Here is a 25,021-nt window from a genome sequence, read left to right on the forward strand (position 1 = left end):
GCTTTTTCTTCTGGGGAACAAAATAGACATTTCCATTCAATAAAAGGAACTGATATTTGTCATTTCTTCAGTGTATAAGTATCTCCTCCACTTGTAGGATCCTCTCCTGATCAAAGCCCTAATGTTTACATTTAAAAACGTGAAGAGGAAAAAACCTGACTTCAGTTGTGAAGTCAACTGGTGGAGTAATTTACCAATCGGCAAATATCAAGCCTGCAGGCCCAGTTTCACATAGAAGGGTCATGTCATGGTTGTGAATGTCATTTTGTGCCTAGTCCTAAGTGAACTGGGATCTGTATTTGTCTTTCCCTGGCTTTAAATTATGTGGTAGCACCAGGAGTACTGACTGGCACCATGTCCTAGAATGTCTGGTCTTCTGATGTGGCAATTTCTCCTCCCCTAAGGCCACCTCCCTTCCCAGGTTCCATCAGTAATGACTAGACTTGGCATTTTGCCCCCAAGTTCCTGGGCTCTGATACACCATCCTGGAACAGAGAACAGCATTTCTGTCCTTAACCTTACTGACATTTTAACACAATTTCAGAAACCCCAGATTTCCTGACTTCCATAGCTTCTAACCCAGTGGCTAGTCCCACATTTTTAAAAATTTAGTTGATTTTATTTGCAGTTTATGCAAAAAGAAAAGGATGGGATAGAGCTCCAAGAAGGGTTCTGAAAACATTAAATGTTGAAGTAAGCAAAGGATAACCCAGCTCAGGATGGCAGGGCCAGGGCTGTTCCTGGAGCACTGGCAGCCCCGGCCACAGGCCACCACCTTCCTCTGGGACTCAGCTTGTTTCTATCTCATGAGTAGAATGGAGAGTGGATTCACTCTGTTTAAATTTAATTTATAGCTATTTTCTCACTCTCTTTTCTCTTTGTCAAGCCTGAGAATGGAGTGCATGTTGGTTTATCAGATGTAGTTCCTGCACGTACAAGTTCACAGAGGCATCGCATAGGTCATGCGCCTCCTCTTGGCTGTAATAAAAGCAAGTGAGAGGCTGAAACCCTCCTCTGCCTGGACCATGCTTCTTTTTGAGTTGCCTCCTGCCACAGACAGTATGTTTGGTGACTTGGTCCCAAAGGGGGCATCCAGATTTGCTATTTTTATTTTATTTTATTTTATTTTATTTTATTTTATTTTATTTTATTTGAGACAGAGTTTCGCTCCACGCTGGGGTGCAGTGGCGCGATCTCGGCTCACTGCAACCTCCGTCTCCCAGGTTCAAGTGATTCTCCTGCCTCAGCCTCCCGAGTACTGGGACGACAGGTGCCCACCACCATGTCCGGCTGTTTGTGTGTATGTGTGTGTGTGTGTGTGTGTATTTTTAGTAGAGACAGGATTTCACCATGTTGGCCAGGCTGGTCTCAAACTCCTGACTTCAAGTGATCTGCCTGCCTTAGCCTCCCAAATCACTGGGACCTGAGGCATGAGCCACCACGCCCAGCCCAAATCTGCTATTTTTAAACGACGACAGGCATGGAGAGACAAGTTGGAGGCCTGATAGCCTGCCCAGTTCCTCCTGCTCCTACAAGAACTGGAGAGGAGTGTGAGTGACAACTTTTCCTGTCCTCTGTTGACACCCTCCATTTTCAAGCCCCAGTGACCCTAACTGCTGGCGCTGAGCAGGCTGGCTTTCAGGCAGAGGACCCTCCAGGCCCTGGAAGCCCACGGCTCTGCTTTCTGCGAGCCTCTTACCTCTACCATTGCCTCTGTCTGCTGGAGTCCATGCTCTGTCCACTGTTCCCAGGGATGTCTGTGGCCATGAGCACATCCCCATGGACCTCTGAGCAGTGCCAAATAATTGTACACATTCTCCAAGCCTCTGTGAACCCACTGACACCACTCGACAGCAGTTTCACTCAAGGAAATCCTTCAACTTGCTCACCTTCCAGCCACTTCAGCCAGGCTGCAGTCCAGGTGTCTGTGGGGCAGTCCAGGGGGAGAACAAGAGGGTCCTCATAGCCAGGCAGGGCAAGGAGTGGCCTGACTCACCAACAACCCACACCCATTGCAGGCTGTACAACAGGGAAAACCAGAATGTGGACAGAGGGACACACAGTGAGCCTGGAACCCCTGTGCCAACATCAGCAGCTATCACTTCCTCACTTCCTCTGGGTCCTCACAGTCATTATCTCCAACCTGCCCCTCCCAGGGGCCCACACACAAGTGGTGGCACCACTACCACTCAGGAAACTGCTCACTTCACAGCTACACAGCTATTCTTGTGGCCAGTAAATAATAACTACCTGGGTTTTTCTCAGCATTTACTATCATGTTAATGAGTGTTCCATACATTGTCTCATTTTATCCTCACAGCAACCCTCAGATCAGCTGCTGTCATGAGCTAGTTTTTTGTTGTTTTTTTTTTAAGAGACAGAGTCTCACTCTTGTCCAGGCTGGAGTACAGTGGCTCAATCACAGCTCACTGCAGCCTGGAACTCCTGGGATCAAACAATTCTCCCACGTCAGCCTCCTGAGTAGCTGGGACTACATGTGCACGCCACCATGCCCGGCTAATGTTTTTAAAAAGATTTTTGTACAGACGGGGTCTTGTTATGTTGCCCAGGCTGGTCTTAAACCCCTGGTCTCAAGTGATCCTCCTTCCTTGGCCTTCCAAAGTGCTGGGATGACAGGTGTGAGCCACCATGCTTGGCCCACTCCTTTTTTAAGTTAAAAATAATTTTCATTTATTTATTTATTTTTCATAGAGATGGGATCTTGCTATATTGCCCAGGCTGGTCTTGAACTCTTGGTCTCAAGTGATCCTTCTGCCTCAGCCTCCCAAAACACTGGGATTATAGGCATAAGCCACCTAGCCTGGCCCTCCGCTGCATTTTATGGCTAAGGAAACTGAAGATCAGACATAAAAGTAGCTAGGCAACCATGAGACTTAGCCTCAAATTGTGGGCAACTCAGTAGTAATTGGCAATGACGTTGATTTAAACTCAACCAAGAGTCGGGATGTGAACCCAGTGCTGAGACTCCAGAACTATCCTTCTGTAATGTCATGCCATACAATGAAGTGACAAAAGAGCTTGTGGAAAGCATGAAGCCTCATGGATCCCACACTGGTGCCCAGTTCTGGGTGATGTATTTTAGGTCCTCTTCGTCCTCTTCCTCCCATCTGCAGGGGTGGTTCTGCCCCCATTACCCAGCTGTCACCACTGGATCTCTCTCCATTTGCCAGCCCACCTGCCCTGACCTTGAGTCCTAATCTCAGGCCCTTGCGCTTGGTGGCTTGCTGCAAGGTGCTTCTCAAGCTCTGTCCACAGTTGAGAACTCTGACCTGGCAGAGACCTCATGTTTGTGCACCAGATCCAAGCTTTATGACTTTGAATGAGGGATTCTCACATCTCATGGGCCATTTTTTAGGTCCACAGGTTCAATTTCCCATTGTGCCTTAGCATACCAATACACCAAAACAGCAGGAGTTGCAGCAGAGAAAGATCACTGGTCAGGGAAATGAGGAGATGGGAGGAAACCTAAAATCTGCCAAGGTTTGGGATGGAGAGTTTTCCAGGGGTTTTTAAGAGGATGGGTGATTGGCTGAAGTGTGGGGATCCCTGATTGGTTGAGAAGCAAGAGGATGAAGTCCTGGGGCAGGAAGATGAAGAAACTGCATGCCTGTCCTGAGTTGATTTCTTGGTGCGGGTCTTCAGGTTGGTTAGCCATTCTGCTGGAATTCAGGATTTAAAACACACACACACCTTAAACAATTGTTGGGTTAAAAGATGCAGTGTTAGAGATTTTATCTATAGGAACAATGAGGAAGCAGGTACTCAGTGTGCTATGTGACCATTGAATAGTTAGCAACTACAAGGAAGTGGGTTGAAGTGCACCTGTGTACCCTCATCAATGTCTAACCGTAATTCTGCCTAAAGCCGGGCTTGTAATTCTCGTTAACCCTGTGAGGGCCACTTCAGCCTCCTTCCGGCATCTTCTGAGTAATAGAGAAGAGTTCAGGAAGTTTCCAGCCAAGGTTCTTTCCAACGGGTATCTCAGGCATGCCTGGCTGGCTGCATCATAAAGAACAGGAAGTCCATATTAGATGGTGGCCAATGTGCAGATGTGCAGTTTGGTGTGGCAGAGCCATGCCAGCTGAGCAGTGCTGGCTTCTCCCAAGTCCTAGCCCCAAACTCTAGTCAACCCAGTACCACTGACCTTTCTGCAGACTTACGGGACCAGTAATTGGGAATGCCTTTTATTTTGCCTTTACCAATTTGAGTTCAGTTAGGGAATCTGAGTGCCAGAGAGAGTGATCACAAGCTTTTCTGGCCTTTTGGGCCATATGACATCAATCATGCTATTTATTTATTTTGAGATGGAGTCTCACTCACTCTGTCACCCAGGCTGGAGCACAGTGTCATGATCTCTGTTCACTGCAACCTCCACCTTCCGGATTCAAGTGATTCTCCTGCTTCAGCCTTCTGAGTAGCTGGGACTACAGGCATGCACCACCACACCCAGCTAATTTTTGTATTTTAGTAGAGACAAGATTTTGTCATGTTGCTCAGGCTGGTCTCAAACTCCTGGCCTCCCAAAGTGCTGGGATTACAGGTGCAAGCCCAAATATGGGATTACAGGTGCCTGGCCCAATCATGCTCTTTCAAGGATATGGACAGACCAGTCCTCTTCAGCTCACTGTATGCAGTCTGAACGCTCTGGCCCTTTGGTGTTGAAGACACAGAATTAAATATAATTCACTGCTCTTTTATAGTTAAATGTAGTTTATCTATAATTGTGCCCTACCAACTCCTTTAATCCCAGGCAAAATGCAACGTAATGACAGTAGAAGGATGGAGGACATGCATGGACAGGGGAGTGAACGCAATGTTTTCACCCTCCCCGCTTTGCCAGCTTCTACACCAAAGGTTCTAAAGTCATTTTCAATACTTTCCTGGCTTTCTAATTTTAAGCTCTGAGGAAAGAATAAAGGCTCTGAGCCAAGCAGTGACATCCATGTCTAAATTATCTTTATAACCCTGGCAGCATTTAGCTTGGAGCTCTTAGTAAATATGTAGATGGCACTGGATTGAATAACTAAGGAAGGTAAATTGTTAGAAGTTAAAGGCATTAGGCTGGGTGCTGGGAATACCAAGAACAATAAAATGCTTACTACTTACTTAGTTGAAGCTGTTGTAGAGAAAGGACTAATGGACCGATGTTTGAACTGTCAGAGTTGGGAGGACAGAAATAGAGTGAGAGCTAGTAGATGTGAAGTAGTGGGTGGTAGGAAAGTGGGAATACAGGAGAGGAGAGGAAGGCATGGGAGCACAAAAAAAAAAAAAAAAAAAAAGGAAGGGAGGTAGGGAGAAAAGCACAAAGCCAACCTAGACATGCCTGACCCAGGCTACATTTTAGCCAAATTTTTTGTTCTTTTTTTTTTTTGGACAGACTCTTGCTCTGTCGCCAGACTAGAGTATAGTGGTGCGATCTCGGCTCACTGCAACCTCTGCCTCCTGGGTTCCAGCAATTCTCTGTCTCAGACTCCTGGGTAGCTGGGACTACAGGTGCACGCCACCACGCCCAGCTAATTTTTTGTATTTTTAGTAGACACGGGGTTTCACCATGTTGGCCAGGATGGTCTCCATCTCTTGACCTCGTGATCCACCCGCCTCAGCCTCCCAAAGCACTGGGATTATAGGCATGAGCCACCGCACCTGGTGATTTGTTTTTCTAAGACCACCAGAGCGGGCACAAAAGAACCAGCGAGTAGGCAAGGGTAGGAGCAAAACTGCAAATTTATTTTTGGTCACCCAGCTTCAGGGAAGAAGGTGGGTAGGGAGAGGTCTGTAGGCCTCTGGCAAAGGAGGCCAAGAGAGTCACCTGGTGAAGCTCTCGGACGGAGTTCCTGCAGTCCCAACAGGAGTGAGGGACTGAGGAAGGCCCCGCAGGATGCTCGCCGGAGCGGCTTTTCTAGGAGTGGGAGGGCAATAGGCAGGTCACGGGCATGTCGGGGGGCGTTCCATAGGTGCGACCAGGTAAATCTTGGTCTCTTCGGATTGACGTCACCTGGCGCATGCCCGGTTGGTCTGCACCTTCCCGGGCGCTGGCTGCATTTTCGTGCGCGCGGGAAAAGTTGGTGGTGAAGAACCCGGAAGTGCACCATCTTGCCTCCGTTCGTCCAAACACCTGGCCTTTGCCAGTTTTCTAACATTAAAGCCCTGATCCTCTATGACAGTCACAAGCTACCTATCAGGCTGGGTCATAGGCTGGGATGGATTTTGTTTTCTTTTTATTCATTATTATTTTTATTTCTTTAGAGACAGATCCTTACTCTGTTGCCCAGACTGGAGTGCAGTAACACCATCATAGCTCCCTGTAGCCTCAATCCCCTGGGTTCAAGTGATTCTCCTACCTTAGCCACCTGACTTGCTGTGACTACAAGCATGCGCACCTAATGCCCAGCTAATTTTTAAATATTTTCGTATAGATGGGATCTTGCTATATTGTTCAGGCTGGTCTTGAACTCCTGGCCTCAAGCTATCCACCCACCTCGGCCTCCCAAAGCATTGGGATTACAGGCATTAGCCACCGTGCCTAGCCTGGGTTGAATTTTAAAATGGTAAAAATAAACCAGTATTATTCTTTTCAGTACATAGCAACAGCAACAAAAATCAAAAGAAAAGAAAAAAGTCCTCCCAACCCTGCTCTGGGCTCTATAGATCAAGCTACTTTCATTCTACGTTTCTTGACTTCTCTGAACTGCTCATCACACCACACTTCATCTTAATTCCTCATCTTGTATTAAGAAAAACGACTTGCATTGACTGGCAAGAGGATCCACATATTTAGAAGTTCTTACCACCGCCGTACTTCAATTGAGATATGTCTTGAGGTCCATATTTGTAAATCCCATTTCTGAGAAGTGGTCATAAATAAAGCAGAAGATTGAAATGGAATTTTTTAAAAGGACTTCAGGAGGAAAGCCATTATGCAACCGTCCAATTTAGTGAAAGAGAATATTCATTTAAACTAGGAAGAGTCAGCTCACCATCTCCAGCACGGCAGAGAGAAACACTGAGAAGAACTCTCCTGATTTTCAGGACGGGTAGCTTGCTCCTCTGGGAGGAAGGTTACCAGAAAGGCCCGAAAATGATTGTTAGGATGCAAGTAACAAATTAAAATGTTCTCTTTGCCAGAAACCTGTGTTGTTTTGAATCAGACAAAGGGCTAAAATTTGCCTGCGCTTGGATTACCAGATGGTGTTATTTACGTAATTTATGCGCTAAAGTTCCTCCAGTGTTGCTTTTAACAATGTAAATGGATTTAAATGGCTTCCTAAGTGACTTCCTTTTGATAAAAAGAGTCCCTGTCAGTAGGAAGGAAGACATCAGAGAGACATGCTCCAGAGGCAGTGGGACATCACTCTCCGTGTTACAGAAACCACCATAGCTCTGCCCGTCTGGCTCAGCAAACCCAAACACTGACATTGCAACTGCAGCCAGAGAAAGTGAGGCGGTTAGTGCAGGGCGCCCAGCAAGGAGAATCATGCTTAAGACCTGAACTCCCTGATTACTTGTAGGGGAGAATTTTTCTTTGTTTTTTTTTTTTGTTTTTTGTTTTTTGTTGTTGTTGCTGTTGTTGTTTTTGACAGAGTCTCGTTCTGTTGCCAGGCTGGAGTGCAGTGGCACCATCTTGGCTCACTGCAACCTCTGCTTCCCGGGTTCAAGCAGTTCTTCTGCCTCAGCCTTCCAAGTAGCTGGGACTACAGATGCACGCCACCACGCCCAGCTAATGTTTGTAATTTTTGGTAGAGACGGGGTTTCACCATGTTGGCCAGGATGGTCTCGATCTCTTGACCTCATGACCTGCCTGCCTCGGCCTCCCAAAGTGCTGGGATTATAGGTGTGAACCACCGCACCTGGCCCTAGGTAAGGGTTTTTAAAGGCAGAGAGGCAGAGGTTACAGGCAAAGTCAGAAATCAACACATGGAAGCTCTACATTGTTTTGACCTAAAAAAGTAGGACTTAAAAAAAAAAAATAAAACACACTTTCTCTCTTGTTGCCCAGGCTGGAGTGCAATGGTATAATCTCAGCTCACTGCAACCTCTGCCTCCCAGATTCAAGCATTCTCCTGCCTTAGCCTCCCAAGTAGCTGGGACTACAGGCATGTGCCACCATGCCCAGCTAATTTTTTGTATTTTTAGTAGAGACGGGGTTTCACCATGTTGGCCAGGCCGGTCTTGAACTCCTGACCTCAGGTGATCCACCCTCCCCCCACCTTGGCCTCCCAAAGTGCTGGAATTAGAGGTGTGAGCTACTGCACCCAGCCAAAAAGTAGGACATCTTGAAGCAGGACCCAAAGGTCTAAGGTGGAGTCAAAGATTTTCTGATTTGCGATTGCTCCAGGAGGCAAAGCTTTGTCTAAAAATTTGAGGTCAGCAGGAAAGAATGTTAGTGCTTCCTCGTGGGCATGACCTCCTCCAGACCCCTTGGGAAGAAATTTAGAACAAAGCACTGTGGTCAGAGTTCAGTCCTCAACTCCCCCTTATCCGAGGGTTTCCTGCCAGCAAATCCATTGAGTGCGGTCTCAGTTTCTGAAAAACAACTCGGGAATGAATGCTAAGATGTTGATCTTTTTTTTCTTTTTTTGAAATGGAATCTGGCTCTGTCGCCCAGCCTGGAGTGCAATGGCACAATCTAGGCTCACTGCAGCCTCCACCTCCTGAGTTCAAGCTATTCTCTGGCCTCAGCCTTCTGAGTAGCTGGGATTACAAGCACCTGCCACCACGCCCGGCTAATTTTTTGTGTTTCTAGTAGAGACAGGGTTTCGCCATTTTGGCCTGGCTGGTCTCAAGCTCCTGACCTCAAGTGATTCACCCGCCTCAGCTTCCCAAAGTGCTGAGATTACAGTCATGAACCACCATTCCTGGCCTATTATCTTTAGTTTCTATAGGGAACATCTCATGAGTAACTTCCCTGACTGTTGTTTTAAGCCACTATTACCTTCTTGGTTATCAAGTTGCTCACTGACTTCTTAGGGCTAGCTAGGTGCCTAGAATTTCCTATGAAGGAACTCAAGATTTTCTTTTATTTCCATGCTTGGGGGGAACCCCCAGGCTCCAAAGAGGGATCCCTGCTGCATCTCACCTGAGAGAAAAAACAGGGAGGCCCCCAGTATAGGGCATTCAGGTTCTATGGGGTCTGATGCTTCCACAGCCTGGGAGACCCTCTTGACGAATACAAAATTAGATACAAAGGTCAAGCCTTGAAAGGAGTCTGTGCAAATGAGGCTCCTGGAGCTGAAGTTTCTGGAAAGCCCATCTGTCCTCAGGAGATCGCTATAGGGGCTACTGAAGCCTGTGTGGCCCCAGAAATCCTTGTGAACCAGAATGTCCGGAGGTGCTGGTCACAAACACGCAGGGACCCATCAAAGCATTACTTAATCCTGGGTTCTATGACTCCCCTGCACACGCACCCTTTTTTAAGGTTGAGCTTTTAAAAAAAAAATTATATTTTTAATAATAAAAAAATTGGGTTCATAGGAAAATGGAGCAGCAGGTACACAGATTTCCTATATACACTCTGCCCCTCAACACATGCAAAGCCTCTCCCCCTTTATCAACATCCCCCATCAGAGTGATGCATTTGTTATAATCAATGCACCTACATTCACATAACATTATCACCCAAAGTCACAGTTTATAGTAGGGTTCACTCTTGGTGTTGTACATTCTATGGGTTTAGACAAATATATAACGATGTGTATCCACCGTTACAGTATCATACAGAGTAGTTTCACTGACCCCCAAATCCCTCTCTGTCCGCCTATTCATCCCTCTTCCCAACGCCTGGCAACCACTGATCTTTTCATTGTCTCCATAGTTTTACCTTTTCCAGAATGTCATATGTACAGTTAGAAAGTATGCTATGTAGCCTCTTCAGATAGGGATGAACTTTTTTCTGCTGTATTCCAAGCATACATGACAAAACATTGTGAAAATTCTGTTTTTGTCTTTCCTAATGTAACCAAACCCAAGTTCGCGTGCTCACTCCTCTAAAGCCAGACTTGAGAGACAAGGGTTGATGGGAAGAAAGGCATGTTTATTTGGAGAGCTAGGAAACAAAGAAGATAATAGTGAACTGGTTTTCTGAAGTACCATCTTAAGTTTTTCAAGTTTGCTGGAGGGTTTTTTGGGTTTTTTTTTTTTTTTTTTTTTTTTTTGAGACGGAATCTTGCTATGTCGCCCAGGCTGGAGTGCAATGGCACAATCTTGGCTCACTGCAAGCTCCCCCTCCTGGGTTCACGCCATTCTCCTGCCTCAGCCTCCCGAGTAGCTGGGACTACAGGCGCCCACCACCACGCCAGGCTGATTTTTTGTATTTTTAGTAGAGACGGGGTTTCACCGTGTTAGCCAGGGTGGTCTCGATCTCCTGACCTCATGATCCGCCTGCCTTGGCGACCCAAAGTGCTGGGATTACAGGCATGAGCACCGTGCCCAGGCGGCTGGAGGGTTTTATGGGAGAGGGATATGGGGAAACTGTGTGTAGAGGCTGGGATCGAGAAGCAACTAGGACAGCAGATAATCAGCAACAGTCCCCAGTGGTTGGGAACTTCTTCGTCCTTGGTTAGGTCCCAATGCTCCTGTAAATCTTTAACAAAACATAGTGGTGTACCTACTTCCCCTGTAATCCCAGAGTTAGTTTCAGAACTATATGATTGCTGCTTTGCATTTTGTATCAGTGCTCTCAAATTATCCTAACCTGCATGCAATAATGGGTAAATTTCTCTTAAACAAAAATGGACTAGTTATGTTAGTTTCTTGCTGTTTTGCTGTTACATTAAGAGACAGTGGTGAAATCTCCATTAACTTCAGGTGTCTATATGCATATGCTTTCAGGAAGAAAGCTTCTGAAAATAGACCACAAGCTTTCACAGGGAGGGTTTTATTGTTTTGTTTTATTTTATTTTATTTTATATTTTATTTTATTTTATATTTTATTTTATTATTTTATTTTATTTTATTTTATTTTTTTTATTTTAAGACGGAGTCTTGCTCTGTCGCCCAGACTAGAGTGCAGTGGCGCAATCTTGGCTGACTGCAACCTCCACCTCCTAGGTTCAAGCGATTCCTCTGCCTCAGCCTTCCAAGTAGCTGGGATTACAGGCACCTGCCACCACACCCGGCTACTTTTTTGTATTTTTAGTAGAGAAGGGATTTCACTTCTGACCTCAGGTGATCCGCCCACCTCAGCCTCCCAAAGTGCTGCTGGGATTACAGGTGTGAGCCACCGCGCCCGGCCTACAAAATATTTAAAAATTAGACATATTAGTGTTCAGCTGTGGTCCCAGGTTCTCGGTAGGCTGGGGCAGGAGGATTGCTTGAGTTCAGGAGTCTGAGGTTACCATGAGCTACAGTCATGCCACTGCACTCCAGCCTGGGAAACAGAGTGAGATCCTGTCTTTCTTAAAAAAAAAAAAAAAAAAAATCAAAGGAAAAGATTCAAAAAAACTTCTTTCTGCTGCCTAGAGAGGAGTTTTGGACAAATTAAAGGAAGTATTAATATGGCCAGCAGTGGTTCAGATCTGATCAGGTAGTGTCTATCTTCCATGATCTAGAAAACATTCCTAAATTCATTAGGTGGGGAATTCCTGGCAGTCTCCAGATGATTCCTCAAGAAAGTCATCACTGGGGTAGGCAGTCTCTGCAGTCTGCTGTTTTCTGTTAGCAGAGGCCATAGTCCTGCAGACTGGGCCATGGTCTCTTGAGATGCCAGAGCTGAAAGAAACCTCGGCGATCGTCCTCTGTCATTTACAGATGAGAAAACAGTTCCAAGGGGAGAATGCATGTGCCTGACTTCTGGGAGAAAGGGAGCCAGTAGCCTTTCCCGACTAGAGAGTAAAATGATTGATCTTTCCTAGGTCTATCTCAGCTCGTGCTAGAGAAAACATCTCCCCACTGATTCCACGGTGGGCTGGGCTGGCTGCTGTCGACGTACTGTAGGGTGGATTTGCAACAGAAGGGGTGCAGGGGAACAGCGTTCTTAGAAGCACCAGGGTGGTTCTGGGTTTGTGGGAAGAGAGGTTGGGCAGAAACTCAAATTTAGCTGGTGTTGAGTTCTAAAAGGGCCCTTCGTTGAAGTACTTTAACTTTCTCTGCCTGGCATATTGTATCCTCTAGTCTATTTTCTTTTCCTTTCTTTAATTTGTTCCTGTTTTCCCACCTCCTAGGCCCGCTTTCCAGACAATTTCCCCGCTTACTCCCCCCAGCCCCTCTCCATTCATTAGTGTATGCACACATTCACTCATTGATTAAGAACTCAGAACTCATTGGGTATTTACTTATGTTCCAGGCACAGTACTGGGCAGTAGGGACACAGGATGACACAGTTCTGTCCTCATTGAGCTAACAGCCTAGTAAAGAATGGAGAAAGTAATTTTTTTGCACGCCCATATGCTGGCAGGCTCATAAAATTACAACTGTGATAAGCGCTATGCTAGCATGTTATAGGCAGCTCTGCTTTTATCTGGGGCTTCCTTAAGTAAGTACTGATGGAGCTGAAGGCCAAAGTTTGATTAGGAGTTAACTAGGCAGATGGGGGGGGAGTGTCCCGGGTAGGAATGGGGCACAGGGAAGGATAAAAAGAAGCATCTTGGGGTTGGGGGGAGCTGCAGAGATGAGGCTGCAGGGGGAGGCTTTGAAGACCACAAGAAGATTGAGGATTTATTTTCAGAGTGGTCGGTGGGAGCCATCGAAGTTTGCAGGGCCGTGGAATGGTCACTTCCACCCTGGCTGCTGAGTGGAGGTCAGACTGAATGGAGTTGGATTCAGAAGTGATGGCTGTGGTCCAGGTGGGAGATGGTCGTAGCTTGCACCAGGGTGATGAGTGAGGAGAAGATGATCTGGTGGTCATAGTGGATACGAAAGGAAGTGGATGCAGTTGAGCCGTAGTGAAGAGGCATCATCTGCAGGACTTGGTGATGGATTGGCTGGCGCCTAGGGAGGAAGTGGTGAGAATGGTGCCTGGGTTTCTTTCTGGTATAAGCAGCTTCCTTGCTGACAGGGGTGGTGGGGAGAGAGGACTCACTGTCTTTCTGCTCCAGGCACCTGCTGTAATAGCATGCATGCTCTTTCGAGAGAGCTGCCCCCTGTTAGTGCCTTGAAGATCCCAGGAAAAGTGGCTTTCACATAATCAGGGCACCCACTGTTCTCAATCTAATGACACGGTTGAAAACGCTCACTAGAATATTTTGGCTGCCAACCTACTTATGCGTGAATGATACTTCCCGCTGCTTTTGAGAAACTCCTGGCCTCTAAAAGTCATAGGACAAGACCAGACCTTGAATATTAGAATTCTGTGACATGAGGTGAGAGCAGTCCCCTTACTGTTAGGGCAGTGGATTCCAAAGTGGGGTACACAAGATGATGTGGACCATTAGAGGGACAAGAGGAATATATTAGCTCTCATATTGTAATGTTCTAATTTTTGGATTTCTATATATCTATAAATTTTTCATGTGTAAAGTATATTAGCATAGTAGTATGTGCATGTACTGAAAAATGAATAAAGTAAACATATTGGAGAAGGTATGCTTTACATTTTTAAACATCAAAAGTGTTTGGAGCCCATAGCCTTTGAGAATAGTGAATATAAATGAACCAGTCATGTTGGTTTTGATGGCTTGGCCTCCTCTTTCCTCCCTGGCTGCCTAGGCTCCTCAGTGACAGGTGCCCAGGGGAGCAGGTGGCCTGCACAGTACCTGGCACCCTGCATCCTCATTTGTTGCCTGTGGCTCTTCCTGGGGTCCCTGAAGCTACCATCCAGCTGTCCAGGCTGTGGCAGAGCACGGCCCTTGCTTAAATTCTTTCAGCTTCTGTAAAATTGAGTCATCAGATCACAACCCTGGAAACAATATTAGAAGCCTTCTAAGCTGGTTGCTCCCAAATGTGGCTACACATCTCAATCCCATGGGGGTCCTTTTTACATACACCCCCAGGTGCCTCAACTTCATCCCTGGGGAATGTGATTTATAGGGCTGGGGTGGGATCCAGGTGTTTGTAATGTTATTTCATTTTATGGATGGATGGATGGATGGATGGATGGATGGATGGATGGATGGGTGGATGGATGGATGGATGGATGGATTGACAGGGTCTTGCTCTGTCACTCAGGCTGGAGTGCAGTGGCATCATCATAGCTCACTGCAGCCTTGAATTCATGGGCTCAAGTGATCCTCCTGTCTCAGCCTCCTGAGTAGATGAGACCACCACCCTGTGCCACCACAGCTGGCTAATTATTTAATGTTTTTTGTAGAGGCTGGGTCTCGCCATGTTGCCCAGGCTGGTCTTGAACTCCTGGCCTCAAGTAATCCTCCTGCCTCAGCCTCCCAAATTGCTGGGATTCCAGTCATATGCCACTGCACTGGGCCTAGTGAAAGTATTTATTAAATGATGAAGTTGAATGTATGAATAAAACAGGTATCAAAAGATGTAATTAAACCAACGTGCCACTGAAGGCTCTCCAAAATGATGAAAATCAGTCCCACCCATTGACATTCATCTCCCATAGTGTCTCTTCTTCCAGGATCATCAACTGTCAGGAAGCAGAACAATGTGTCCTGCCTAAGACTTCCCAGCCCCCAGAATCTTGTGATGGTTCCAATTTGCCTCATCCCTCCCATATTCCAGAGGCCTGGGTAGGTTTAGGCAGGCTTTTTGGCCCAGTGAATGAAGCTGCAGTATATCCAGTGGCTAAGCAAGTCCCTGAAGACTCTCCAAAATGATGAAAATCAATCCCACCCGTGGACATTCACCTCCTATAGTGTCCTCTTCTTCTAGGACCATCAACTGTCAGGAAGCAGAACAATGTGTCCTGCCTAAGACTTCCCAGCCCCCAGAGTCTTGTGATGATTTCTTTTGCCTCATCCCGCCCATATTCCAGAGGCCTGGGTAGGTTAGGGCAGGCTTTTTGGCCCAGTGAATGAAGCTTCAGTATATCCAGTGGCTAAGCAGGAAAGCTAGGAGTCATTCATAACCCTCCTTCTCCTTCCAAGCCATATCCAATCTATTGTTGATGATTTTGCCTATTAAAAATCCCTCAGCCAGGCACGGTGGCTCACACCTGTAATCCCAATACTTCAGGAGGCTGAGGCAGGTGGATCACTTAAGGTCAGGAGTTCAAGACCAGTCTGGCCAACATGGCAAAACTCCATCTATACTAAAAATATAACAATTAGCAAGCCATGGTGGTACACACCTGTCATCCCAACTACTTGGGAGGCTGAGGCAGGAAAATTGTTTGAATCTGGGAGGTGGAGGTTGCAGTGAGCCGAGATCATGCCACAGCCCTCCAGCCTGGGTGACAGAGCAAGACTGTCTCAGAAAAAAAAAAAAAAAAAAAAAAACCTTCAGATCTCTCTACATCTCTATTTTGTTGCTGTCGCTAACGCTATCAGCTCTTCTTCCCTGCAAAATAGCAAGGCCTTCTTGTTTTCTCCATCTCCCCTCTTCATGCTGCCAGTCTTTTCACCACAGTTCAGCCAGAGTGATCTTTTCAAACCCAAACCCTTCAGTGGCTTCTCATTATAACAAAGATCAATTTCTTTTTTACATGACCTCCAGATCATTGCCCGCCTACCTCTCCAATGTTTTCCACTTCTCTCCTCTGTTCCATCCCTACTTTCTGAATCCATTTTTGGCGTTCCAGCCACATGGCTATTTTTTCAGCTCTTTGAATATCCTCTGTGTATCTGTGTGTCTATTGCTGTGTAAGCCCAAATTTAGTGGCCTCAATAACAATTGATTTGATTAAGATTCTGAAGTTTGGAAGTTTGGGCTGGGGTCAGCCAGGTGGTTCCTCTGCTCCACGTGGCGCTGGCTGTGCTCATGCATGCACTGGCACGCACGCACTCATGCAACAGCATGCACGCACGCAGGCAACCCACTGATGGGTTGTCTTGGTGGTGTCCAGTCTCACATGGCCTCACTCCCATGCCTTGGTCTTCAGCCATGATGTCTGGAATAGCTGGACCTCTATTGCTCCATTGTCTTTTATCCTTAGCTTCCTTACAGCCTGATGGGCTCAGAATTCCAAGAGGAAGAAAGTGCAAGCCGCAAAGTCTCTAAGGCCTAGTCTTGGGTTGTGTGAGACGTCACATCTGCATTCTGTTAATCAGTGGAAGTCGTGATAAAGTCAGCCCAGATTCAAGGGGAGGGGAAATAGGTTCAGCCTTTTTACAGGAAGAGCAAAAAAGTCACATTGCCAACGAGCATGGGTGGAATTGTTGCTGCCATTTTTGAGTACAGTCCAGCACACCCTGCTCTCTCCTTCACAAGGTCATTGCAACTGTGCTGGCTGCCTCTGGGCTTGGGACTGCTGCCCACTTCCTCTACTCAGCTCAGCCTAGCCCTTCAGACTTCACCTTAGTATCGTCTCCTGGGGGATACTTTCTCTGAGCCCACTGGCCACATCCCTGTATTACATGCTAGATTTTTAGCCCTGTGTTGTTTTCCCTCAAGGAAAAGCTCCCTTTGTGATGGTGCATTTCCGCCTGTGATTCTTTGATTAATGCATTTCCCTTGCTAGATTACCCACTTCATGACAGCAAGGACCTTGTCTGCTAGCACCTCTCATTTCATCCCCCTGCCCTTCCCAGTAGGCCCTGAATGGATCATTTTTTGTGAACAAATAAATTAATAGATGAGCATCTGTTTCTGGAGTCACCACACCTCCTGGAGGCCCATATCCATTTAAGCATGGCCACTTCCCCACTTCCCTAGCAAGGGGTCACCAAGAACCCTGCGGTGGGTTCTTTGCCCCCAGGAGTGATCCCAGAGCTTGGAGCATGCCCTCCAGTTGGCCCATTCCAACCCATCTGGAAGGAGTCCTCCCTCCACTGTGTGAGGAGCCACAGCCTGGGGTGCTTTCCATTTGGGCGCTTCCCTCTGCTCTTCCTCCTTGGCATCAGAGACATGCCAGTCAGGGTCTGGTTCCCACCTTTCTATGCATTTCCCTTCAGTATCATTTCTTCAGCCTGCCTAGGAACTCACCATGTGGGCTGGTAAACACTGATGTAGAGAACAGATCCACAAGACCCTTTCTTGGGACCAGCTGTACTTGGGATACTCATAGCTGGGTCTTATGTGTTGTAGAAACATAAACTGGATCGCTCCCTTTAGAGGGAGGGTGCCCCTTTTGCTTCCAGACCTCTTGGGTGGACTCGGAGGCCAAGGTGGAATATCACTGTTTCCAGGAATACCCCTCCATAGGGGACTTAGCTGGACTGTTGGTTTATTGCTAAGGCTCAAAGCCTTCAGTCCACTTTCTCGCATTTCTTTCCTTCTGCTATGTAGGCCTGGTTGCTTAACCACTGGCAGACTTCACATCAGCTTATCGTCACTTAGAGCCAGCCCATGAGCTCTGCCGGTGATCACTGCCAAGCAACATAGAGCAGAGCCTTGGGCCTAGAGAATCACTTGTCTCCCAGGCATCTTCCAGTGTCCCTTGCACAGCCATGCTGCCACATGGCATTGTGCAGCAGCAGGCTTTGACCTCCTACCCTAGGATATCATTGGTGCCACTCCAGATCCATGGAACTTCCTCTGGATATACGCATACACCCAGCTCTGTCCTCACTGTTTCCCCCGATCACTGTGGTCACAATGCAGGTCAGAGGCGCCAACCCGGCACCTGGAGTGAGGGACAGGGCTGTGGCTGAGGAGGAGCCAAGAGGTCTACAAGCTGTTGGTCAGCTCTCCCTGGGCAGGAAAAGCCAGTGTCTGCTGCTGTCACATGTGGTGGAGGGTGTGGTTCTGACTTCTCCCCTTACTGATTGTGGGGTTATAAATCACTTACTTCACCTCTCTTACCCTCAGTTTCCTCATCTGTGATGAACTGATGAGGGAGTTGGTGTTTGGTGTTTTCTGTCATTACTGGACTGGTCCTGGGGTCTGGAGCAGGCAGAGCGGGTATACTTGCCTCTCTAAGGGGAGGGAGCTGTGAAAGTGGAGAGCAGAGGGGAAGGGAGCTGTGAAAGTGGAGAGCAGAGGAGAGGTGAGCAAGAGGAGCCCTCGTTTTCTGTCTCACCCAAGAGGTGCTGCTAATGATAGTTCATGCTTAGGATTTTAAATCCAGTCTGCGTCACTGGAGGTGATGAGCTAAAGTGCAGAGTAGGCTGGGGCGGGCGGGATAATGACCACAATGCATGCCCGGCAAAGGCAATGTTGTGGGCATCCAGGCCAGCAGCAGGATTCCTGGGCAGGCACTGACCCTGGCAGTTCACCCTGGGCTTGCTAGACCCCACAGTGGGGCATGCCTTCAAGACATCTGCCAGCCCAGGAGCCCCTGAGTCCTCCCCAGACTTTACAGGGAGAGCTGAGGGACCCTAGGTCAATGCCCACTGAGTGTGCTGGCTGATATCCACACCACAGAGCCCAGGACCGGAAGCCCGTGTCTCTGCCACACGGGACAGATGTGCTGAGCTTCCTGCCACATGTCTGTTTACCATCTCCCTCCCCTTGCTTAAAAGGCTTGGTGTCCAACACAGGGCTAACACAGCCAACATCTGGCTCCTCCATCCTCTCACCTCCACTCCTAACAGCTACATCCACTTGAACCCTCTTGGCAGTTTGGATGCACCCCAGGCATGAAAGCCATTCTGACCTTGGTCTGGATGGCTTATGGAGGATGTGGTGCCAAGTCAGCCTGGCTTGTGGGTTCTGTTCCCACTTGGCACCTCCGTTCTCATGACGGGGTTTCAGGCTTTTGCTAAGGTCTCTTATGCACCTGTGTCTGTCATCCCTGCTAAGTAATGAGTCCTTGAAGAGCTCTGCTGTGCTTCCATCCATCCTCCTGAGCCTCCCCAAACTGAGATTCACCCCCACATCTACTTTCCCCCATCTCTCTGTTTATCTATCTATCTGTCTGTTTATCTATCTATCTATCTATCTATCTATCTATCTATCTATCTATCTATCTATCTATTTTTATAACAGCTTTGTAGATATATTCACACACCCTTACAATTCATCCATTTAAAGTGTGCCACTTAGTGGTTTTTTTCAGTATGTTTGAGCTGTGCAAAGTTCACCACAATCAATATTAGAATGTTTTGATCACCTAAAAAGAAACCCCAAACCCATTAGCAGTCTACCTTCCTCCAGCCCCCCGCCCACCACCTTCCAAGCAACCATCAATTTATTCACCAGACATTTCATATAAATGGAATCGTAGAATATGTAGTCCTTTGTGACTTGCTCATTTTGCTTAGCATGCTTTCCAGGTTCATCCATATTGTAGCATGTATCAACATTACATTTTTTTCCCAAATAGTATTTTGGGATCATACAGATATGTTACATTTTGTTTATGCATTAATCAATTGTTGGACCTTTGCTTAATTGAAGGTCATGAATTTTTACTCTTATGTTTTCTTCTAAGAGTTTTATAGTTTTAGCTCTTAACGTTTAGGGCGTTGATCCATTTTGAGTTAATTTTTCATATGGTGTGAGGTAGGAGCCATGTCCATTCTTTTGCATGTTGTCCCAGCACAATTTGTTGAAGATATTATTCCTTATCCACTGAATTGTCTTGACACCCTTGTTGAAAGTTAGTTGACCATAAGTGTGAGAGTTTCTTTCTGGACTCTCAGTTCTATTCCATTAATCTGTATGTCTATCCTTATGCCAGAACCACACTGTCTTGACTATAGTAGCTTTGTATTGAATTTTGAAATTGGGGAGTGAAGTCCTCCCAGTTTGTTCTTTTCAAGGTTGTTTTAGCTATTTTAGGTCCCTTGTTTTTCCTTATGAACTTTAGGATCTGCTTGTTAATTTCTTCAAGGAATCCAGCTGGGATTTTTATAGGGATTGTGTTTAATTTTTAGATCAATTTTGGGTATATTACCATCTTGACAATGTTAATTCTTCCAGTCCTTGAATGTGGTACATCTTTTCATTCATTCCCTGAGTCTTGCAACATCATTGTGAGACCCTGATTCTTTATATATTGTCCATCCCTTGAAATTCAGCCGCCTTGTTTTAGTCTCTAAGACACCAGTTTCTTGTCTCTGTTCCCAGGCCCTTTGCCAACATTTGGCCTCCTTGACTTCCTTCCCTGGCCAGCAGCTGGGTCTAACCTAACATGCTAGGGCACCTAGCTGTCTAGTCCCAGATCAAAGAAGTCTGGAACATCTATTCTCTACTAATCACTTAGCCCACAGTTCCTCCTGGAAGAAGCAAGCAAAGTGAGAATTCTTGCTTTATGGGAGAATTTTCTATCTGTATCATTTCCCGGTAGTATAACCAAAGTTGGGAAATAGAGAAAAAACATCATACACACCCAAACAAATTTCGCCACCAAATTTAGTCAACAAAAGTCAAGAAGGGAGTATGCAGACACTCAAGAGTGTCCCAGTATTCTTGCTGTGGCGGTTACTGGGAGACTAAAGGTGGAATGGCTTGAAGTGACTCATCTTGGGGTGAGCCCACCTGAGTCAGCTCACCTGCAAAAACTGTCACTTATGCAGAGCATACAGTGTCTTCACAACAGAACAGCCTCACAGGTCCCTCACAGAAACTTTTCTGTCATTTTCCTTTTTTTCTACTGGTACTGGGAACTTCATTTCCATAAATTATTTTTTTCTTGACAATAAGGTTTTTCTTATTTTATTTTCCCACCTGGACCAAGAGAAGTTGGATGGTCCAGCTTTCCTTTTGCAGCAGGGCCTTACAGCCTAGGTGCCTGCCATCCCCGTGCAGAGGGATGAGAAGTCCCACGTCCTTGGGCTTTTGCATCCCTCAAAGGCAGCCATCATTGCAGCCTTCCTTCTGAATAGTTCAGTAATAGCAAGCGACAGCTGCTCATGATGGCATTGGAGTGGATGCTTCCAGAAGACTTGGCATCTGTACCCATAGGACTCCAAAGTAGAGCATATTAACAGTGTAGAACTAGGCTGGGAGTAGTGGCGCATGCTTGTAATACTAACACTTTGGGAGGCCTAGGTGGAAGAATCGCTTGAGGCCAGGAGTGTGAGACCAGCTTGGGCAACATAGCGAGACCTCATCTCTACAAAGAGTATTTAAAAGTTAACTGGTCATGGAGGCACATACCTGTAGTCCCAGCTACTTGGAAGGCTGAGGCAGGAGGATCACTTGAAGCCAGGAGTTCAAAGTTACAGTGAGCTTTGATCGCACCACTGCACTCCAGTCTGGGAGACAGAGAGAGACCGTGTCTCAAAACAAAACACACCACAGAACTAAATCATTATACACAGCTTGTGCTGATATGAATAAAGAAGATCTGTTTCTTAGTATGAATTTTCCATTCTACATTGGCACGGCACAGCTTCAGCCAGGTGGGAAAGGCAACCTTCAGGAATGTCAATTGTGCGTTATTGAGAACTTAAGAAAACTCTTGTGCTGCCATGGCCAGCTTAGGTTTATGGGCCTTTCTTACCTAGAGGTGGATTTTATATCCTGAGCTGTTGTTTCTATAAGAATTCTCCCAAGCCTCTTTTTTGTGTGGTTTAGTCAGGTTATGTTAGACCATACTGCAGTAACAAACCAGCTTTGAACTTTCATTGGCTTGCTTTATTTATTTATTTATTTATTTATTTATTTATTTATTTAGAAATAGAGTCTTGCTCCGTCACCCAGGCTGGAGTGCAGTGGCATGGTCTCAGCTCACTGCAACCTCTACCTCCCAGGTTCAAGTGATTCTTGTGCCTCAACCTCCCAAGTAGCTGGGATTATAAGCCTATGCCATCATGCCTGGCTAATTTTTCTATCTTGGATAGAGACGGGGTTTCACCATGTTAGCCAGGCTGGTCTCCAACTCCTGACCTCAAGTGATCTACCCATGTTGGTCTCCCAAAGTGCTGGGATTACAGGCATGAACCACCGTGCACAACCTCTCATTGGCTTAATATATTAAAATGTATTTCACATGTATGCAAAGTCAGCTGAACCATTGCTTTTGGGCTTGGGGAGGGGGCATAGCCTCTGGGAATTTCTTTTTCAGGCTGATAAAATCTTTGTACCCCTAGGTATGGCTCTGTGGGGGCAGCATGGAGGTCCTTCCTTGCTCACGGGTGGCCCACATTGAGCGGAAGAAGAAGCCATATAATAGCAACATCGGCTTCTACACCAAGAGGAATGCTCTCCGCGTTGCTGAGGTCTGGATGGACGATTACAAGTCTCATGTGTACATAGCGTGGAACCTGCCGCTGGAGGTAGGAATCACCAGCCTTTCCCCACCACCCCAGAACAGTGATCCTTACTCTTTGGTCACAATTTCTTTAAAAAACCAATCGTTCCTCCCCAGAAAATGCTCATGCTTAGAAAAATTATGAATGCATTTCAAAGGGGTTCACAGAAGTCTCAGCTTTAGAACTCCTGCCTAACGCAAGGGCTACCACGATGGAAATGTTTTTAAATCCACTTACAGAGATTAGAAGAGTCTTATTGTGTTAATCCCAGTCTTATTATGTTAATCTGGCTGCCCTGCTCCTGATCATATGCTATGTCCACAAAGTTCTTGCCCAGATATTTGGCAGCAGACCCTTCATCCTGTCACTGTGTGTGACTTCCCATGGAGCTCCAGCTGCCCCGTGTCATATGCCTTTACTCTATGTCAAATCCCCTAGTTCTTCAGCTCTCCTCCGCGTTCTGCTCAGAAGATGGCCCAAGGAAATCTCCATGTTACTGCAGTCCCACTGGAGTGTCGTGCGGTAGTTGTACGTTAGCATGGTTTGAATCCCAGCTCTATCATTTGTGAATCAGGAGATCTTGACCAAATCCACTCATCTGCTCTGTGCCATTCATCCCTTGGTATCCCCAGGGAATTCGTTCCAGGACTCCCTGTGGATAGCAAAACTCACAGATGCCCAAGTCCCTGATACAAAATGGCGTAGTATTTACATATAACCTAAGCATAACCTTCCGTCTATCTATCTATCTATCTGTCTATCTATCTATCTATCTATCTATCTATGGCAGCACAAAGTTTTTTTTTTTTTAATTTTATTTTTCCATTAGTTATCGGGGTACAGGTGGTATTTGGTTACATGAGTAAGTTCTTTAGTGGCGATTTGTGAGATCCTCGTGCACCCATCACCCGAGCAGTATACACTGCACCATATTTGTTGTCTTTTATCCCTCGCCCCCCTCCCACTCTTCCCCCAAAGTCCCCAAAGTCCATTGTATCATTCTTATGCCTTTGCGTCCTCATAGCTTAGCTCCCACATATCAGTGAAAACATATGGTGTTTGGTTTTCCATTAGAATAATACTCTCTAATCTCATCCAGGTCATTGCAAATACTGTTAAATTATTTATGTCTATGGCTGAATATCTCTAGATTACTTATAGATAATACAATGTAAATGCTATGTGAATAATTCTTATGCTTTATTTGCTTTTTTTATTGTTATATTGTTCTTACTGGGCTTTTAAAAAATATTTTTAGTCTGCAGTTGGTTGAACCAATGGATGCAGAAACCGTGGATATAGAGGGTCAACTGGGCCTTATTTTCCTCAGCTGTAAAATGAGGATAATAGCAGATTCTCCTTCCTGGGGTAATTGTAAGAACTAAATGAATTCATACATGTGGCATGCTGAGAGTGGCACCTGGCACAGGGTGCATAGTTCGTCCTATGCTGCACAGTGGTGTAACTTGCACCCTCAGCCACAGGTCAGTTTATCTCCTCATCCAGAGCACCCATAGGTGTCTGAGCCATGCTGGAAAGTCACCTGGAGTGGTGCCCATTGAGAGATGGCAACCCTTATGTGTCAGGAGGCTAGAGCCCGGAACAGAAGAAATACGGTTGGATATGTGCCAGATTTGCGGGTCAAGAAGATAAAAGTGAGGAATTTATTCAGTGTTGTTATAGGTTTTGAAATACATTCTCGAGAATTAAAAAACCCCTTCTGGCCACTTAGCACTTTTATTAAGCAATTAAGTGCTTTCAGCCATTATTATTTAAATATAGGTAACATTTGTTGAGCACTTACTATGTCCCAGGTACCTAGCAAGTCGTTATTTGTAATATCTCATTTAATTCTCATAACAACCTCATGACGTAAGAACTGTCTGCCTCAGTTTCCTCATCTATAAACACAGATTGTTAAAATTTACCTGATAGGACACCTGTGAAGATAAAATAAGGCTGAGAACACAGCTTAGCAAATATTAAGTGTTCCATAAATGCTAGCTTGATATGAACATTTTATGATGTTCATTTTACAGATGAAGAAACTGAAGCTATGAGAAGCTAAAAGGGGCTTGCTTAAGGCTCCACACAAAGCACATGGGCAGGGATGTCAGTTCAGGTCCTCATACAAAACGTCACCCCAGCCCTGTGAAATAGTGAAATCGGTATTATTATTATTCCTGCTTTGTAAAGGGGAATTGTTTATTTTTTTGAGATAGGGTCTCACTCTGTCACCCAGACTGGAGTGTAGTGGCACGATCTTGGTTCCCTGTAACCTCCATCTCCCAGTTTCAAGCCATCCTCCCACCTCAGCCTCCTGAGTAGCCGGGACCACAGGCGTGTGCCCTCTACCTGTCTAACTTCTATATTTTTTGTAGAGATGAGGTTTTGCCAGGTTGCCCAGGCTGGTCTCAAACTCTTCGGCTCAAGCAGTCCTCCCACCTCAGCTTCCCAAAGTGCTGGGATTACAGGCGTGAGACACTGCACCTGGCCTCAAGTTTTGACCTGGAATGGTGGTGTGACTTAGAGTTACAAATAACTCAAGTCTTTTGACTGTAGCCAAGTGCTTTGTCCATGACTGCAGACAATCTCTTGTCCCAAATGCCAGTGGTAACCTACCAGGCTTTTTAAAAATGACCATTAGCTCACGCCTGTAATCCCAGTACTTTGGGAGGCCGAGGAGGGCAGATCACCTGAGGTCGGGAGTTTGAGACCACCCTGACCAACATGGAGAAATCCTGTGTCCACTAAAAATGCAAAATTAGTTGGGCGTGGTGGTGCATGCCTGTAATCCCAGCTACTCGGGAGGCTGAGGCAGGAGAATCGCTTGAACCTGGGAGACAGAGGTTGCAATGAGCCAAGAT

The 25,021-nt window shown here is 46.2% G+C and overlaps 1 protein-coding gene across 1 annotated transcript in view; it reads left to right on the forward strand.

Moving 5' to 3' along the window:
- The window catches only part of GALNT17 (polypeptide N-acetylgalactosaminyltransferase 17), a 597,097-nt gene that overhangs the window by 526,096 nt on the left and 45,980 nt on the right, over nt 1-25,021 (forward strand). Inside the window, exon 7 of the mRNA XM_023218655.2 lies at nt 21,993-22,178. Coding sequence (XP_023074423.1) covers nt 21,993-22,178 — 186 coding nt within the window. The remainder of the gene's footprint in view (nt 1-21,992; nt 22,179-25,021) is intronic.

Source organism: Piliocolobus tephrosceles, chromosome 8 (genome assembly GCF_002776525.5).
Source record: "Piliocolobus tephrosceles isolate RC106 chromosome 8, ASM277652v3, whole genome shotgun sequence".
Classification (NCBI taxonomy): domain Eukaryota; kingdom Metazoa; phylum Chordata; class Mammalia; order Primates; family Cercopithecidae; genus Piliocolobus; species Piliocolobus tephrosceles.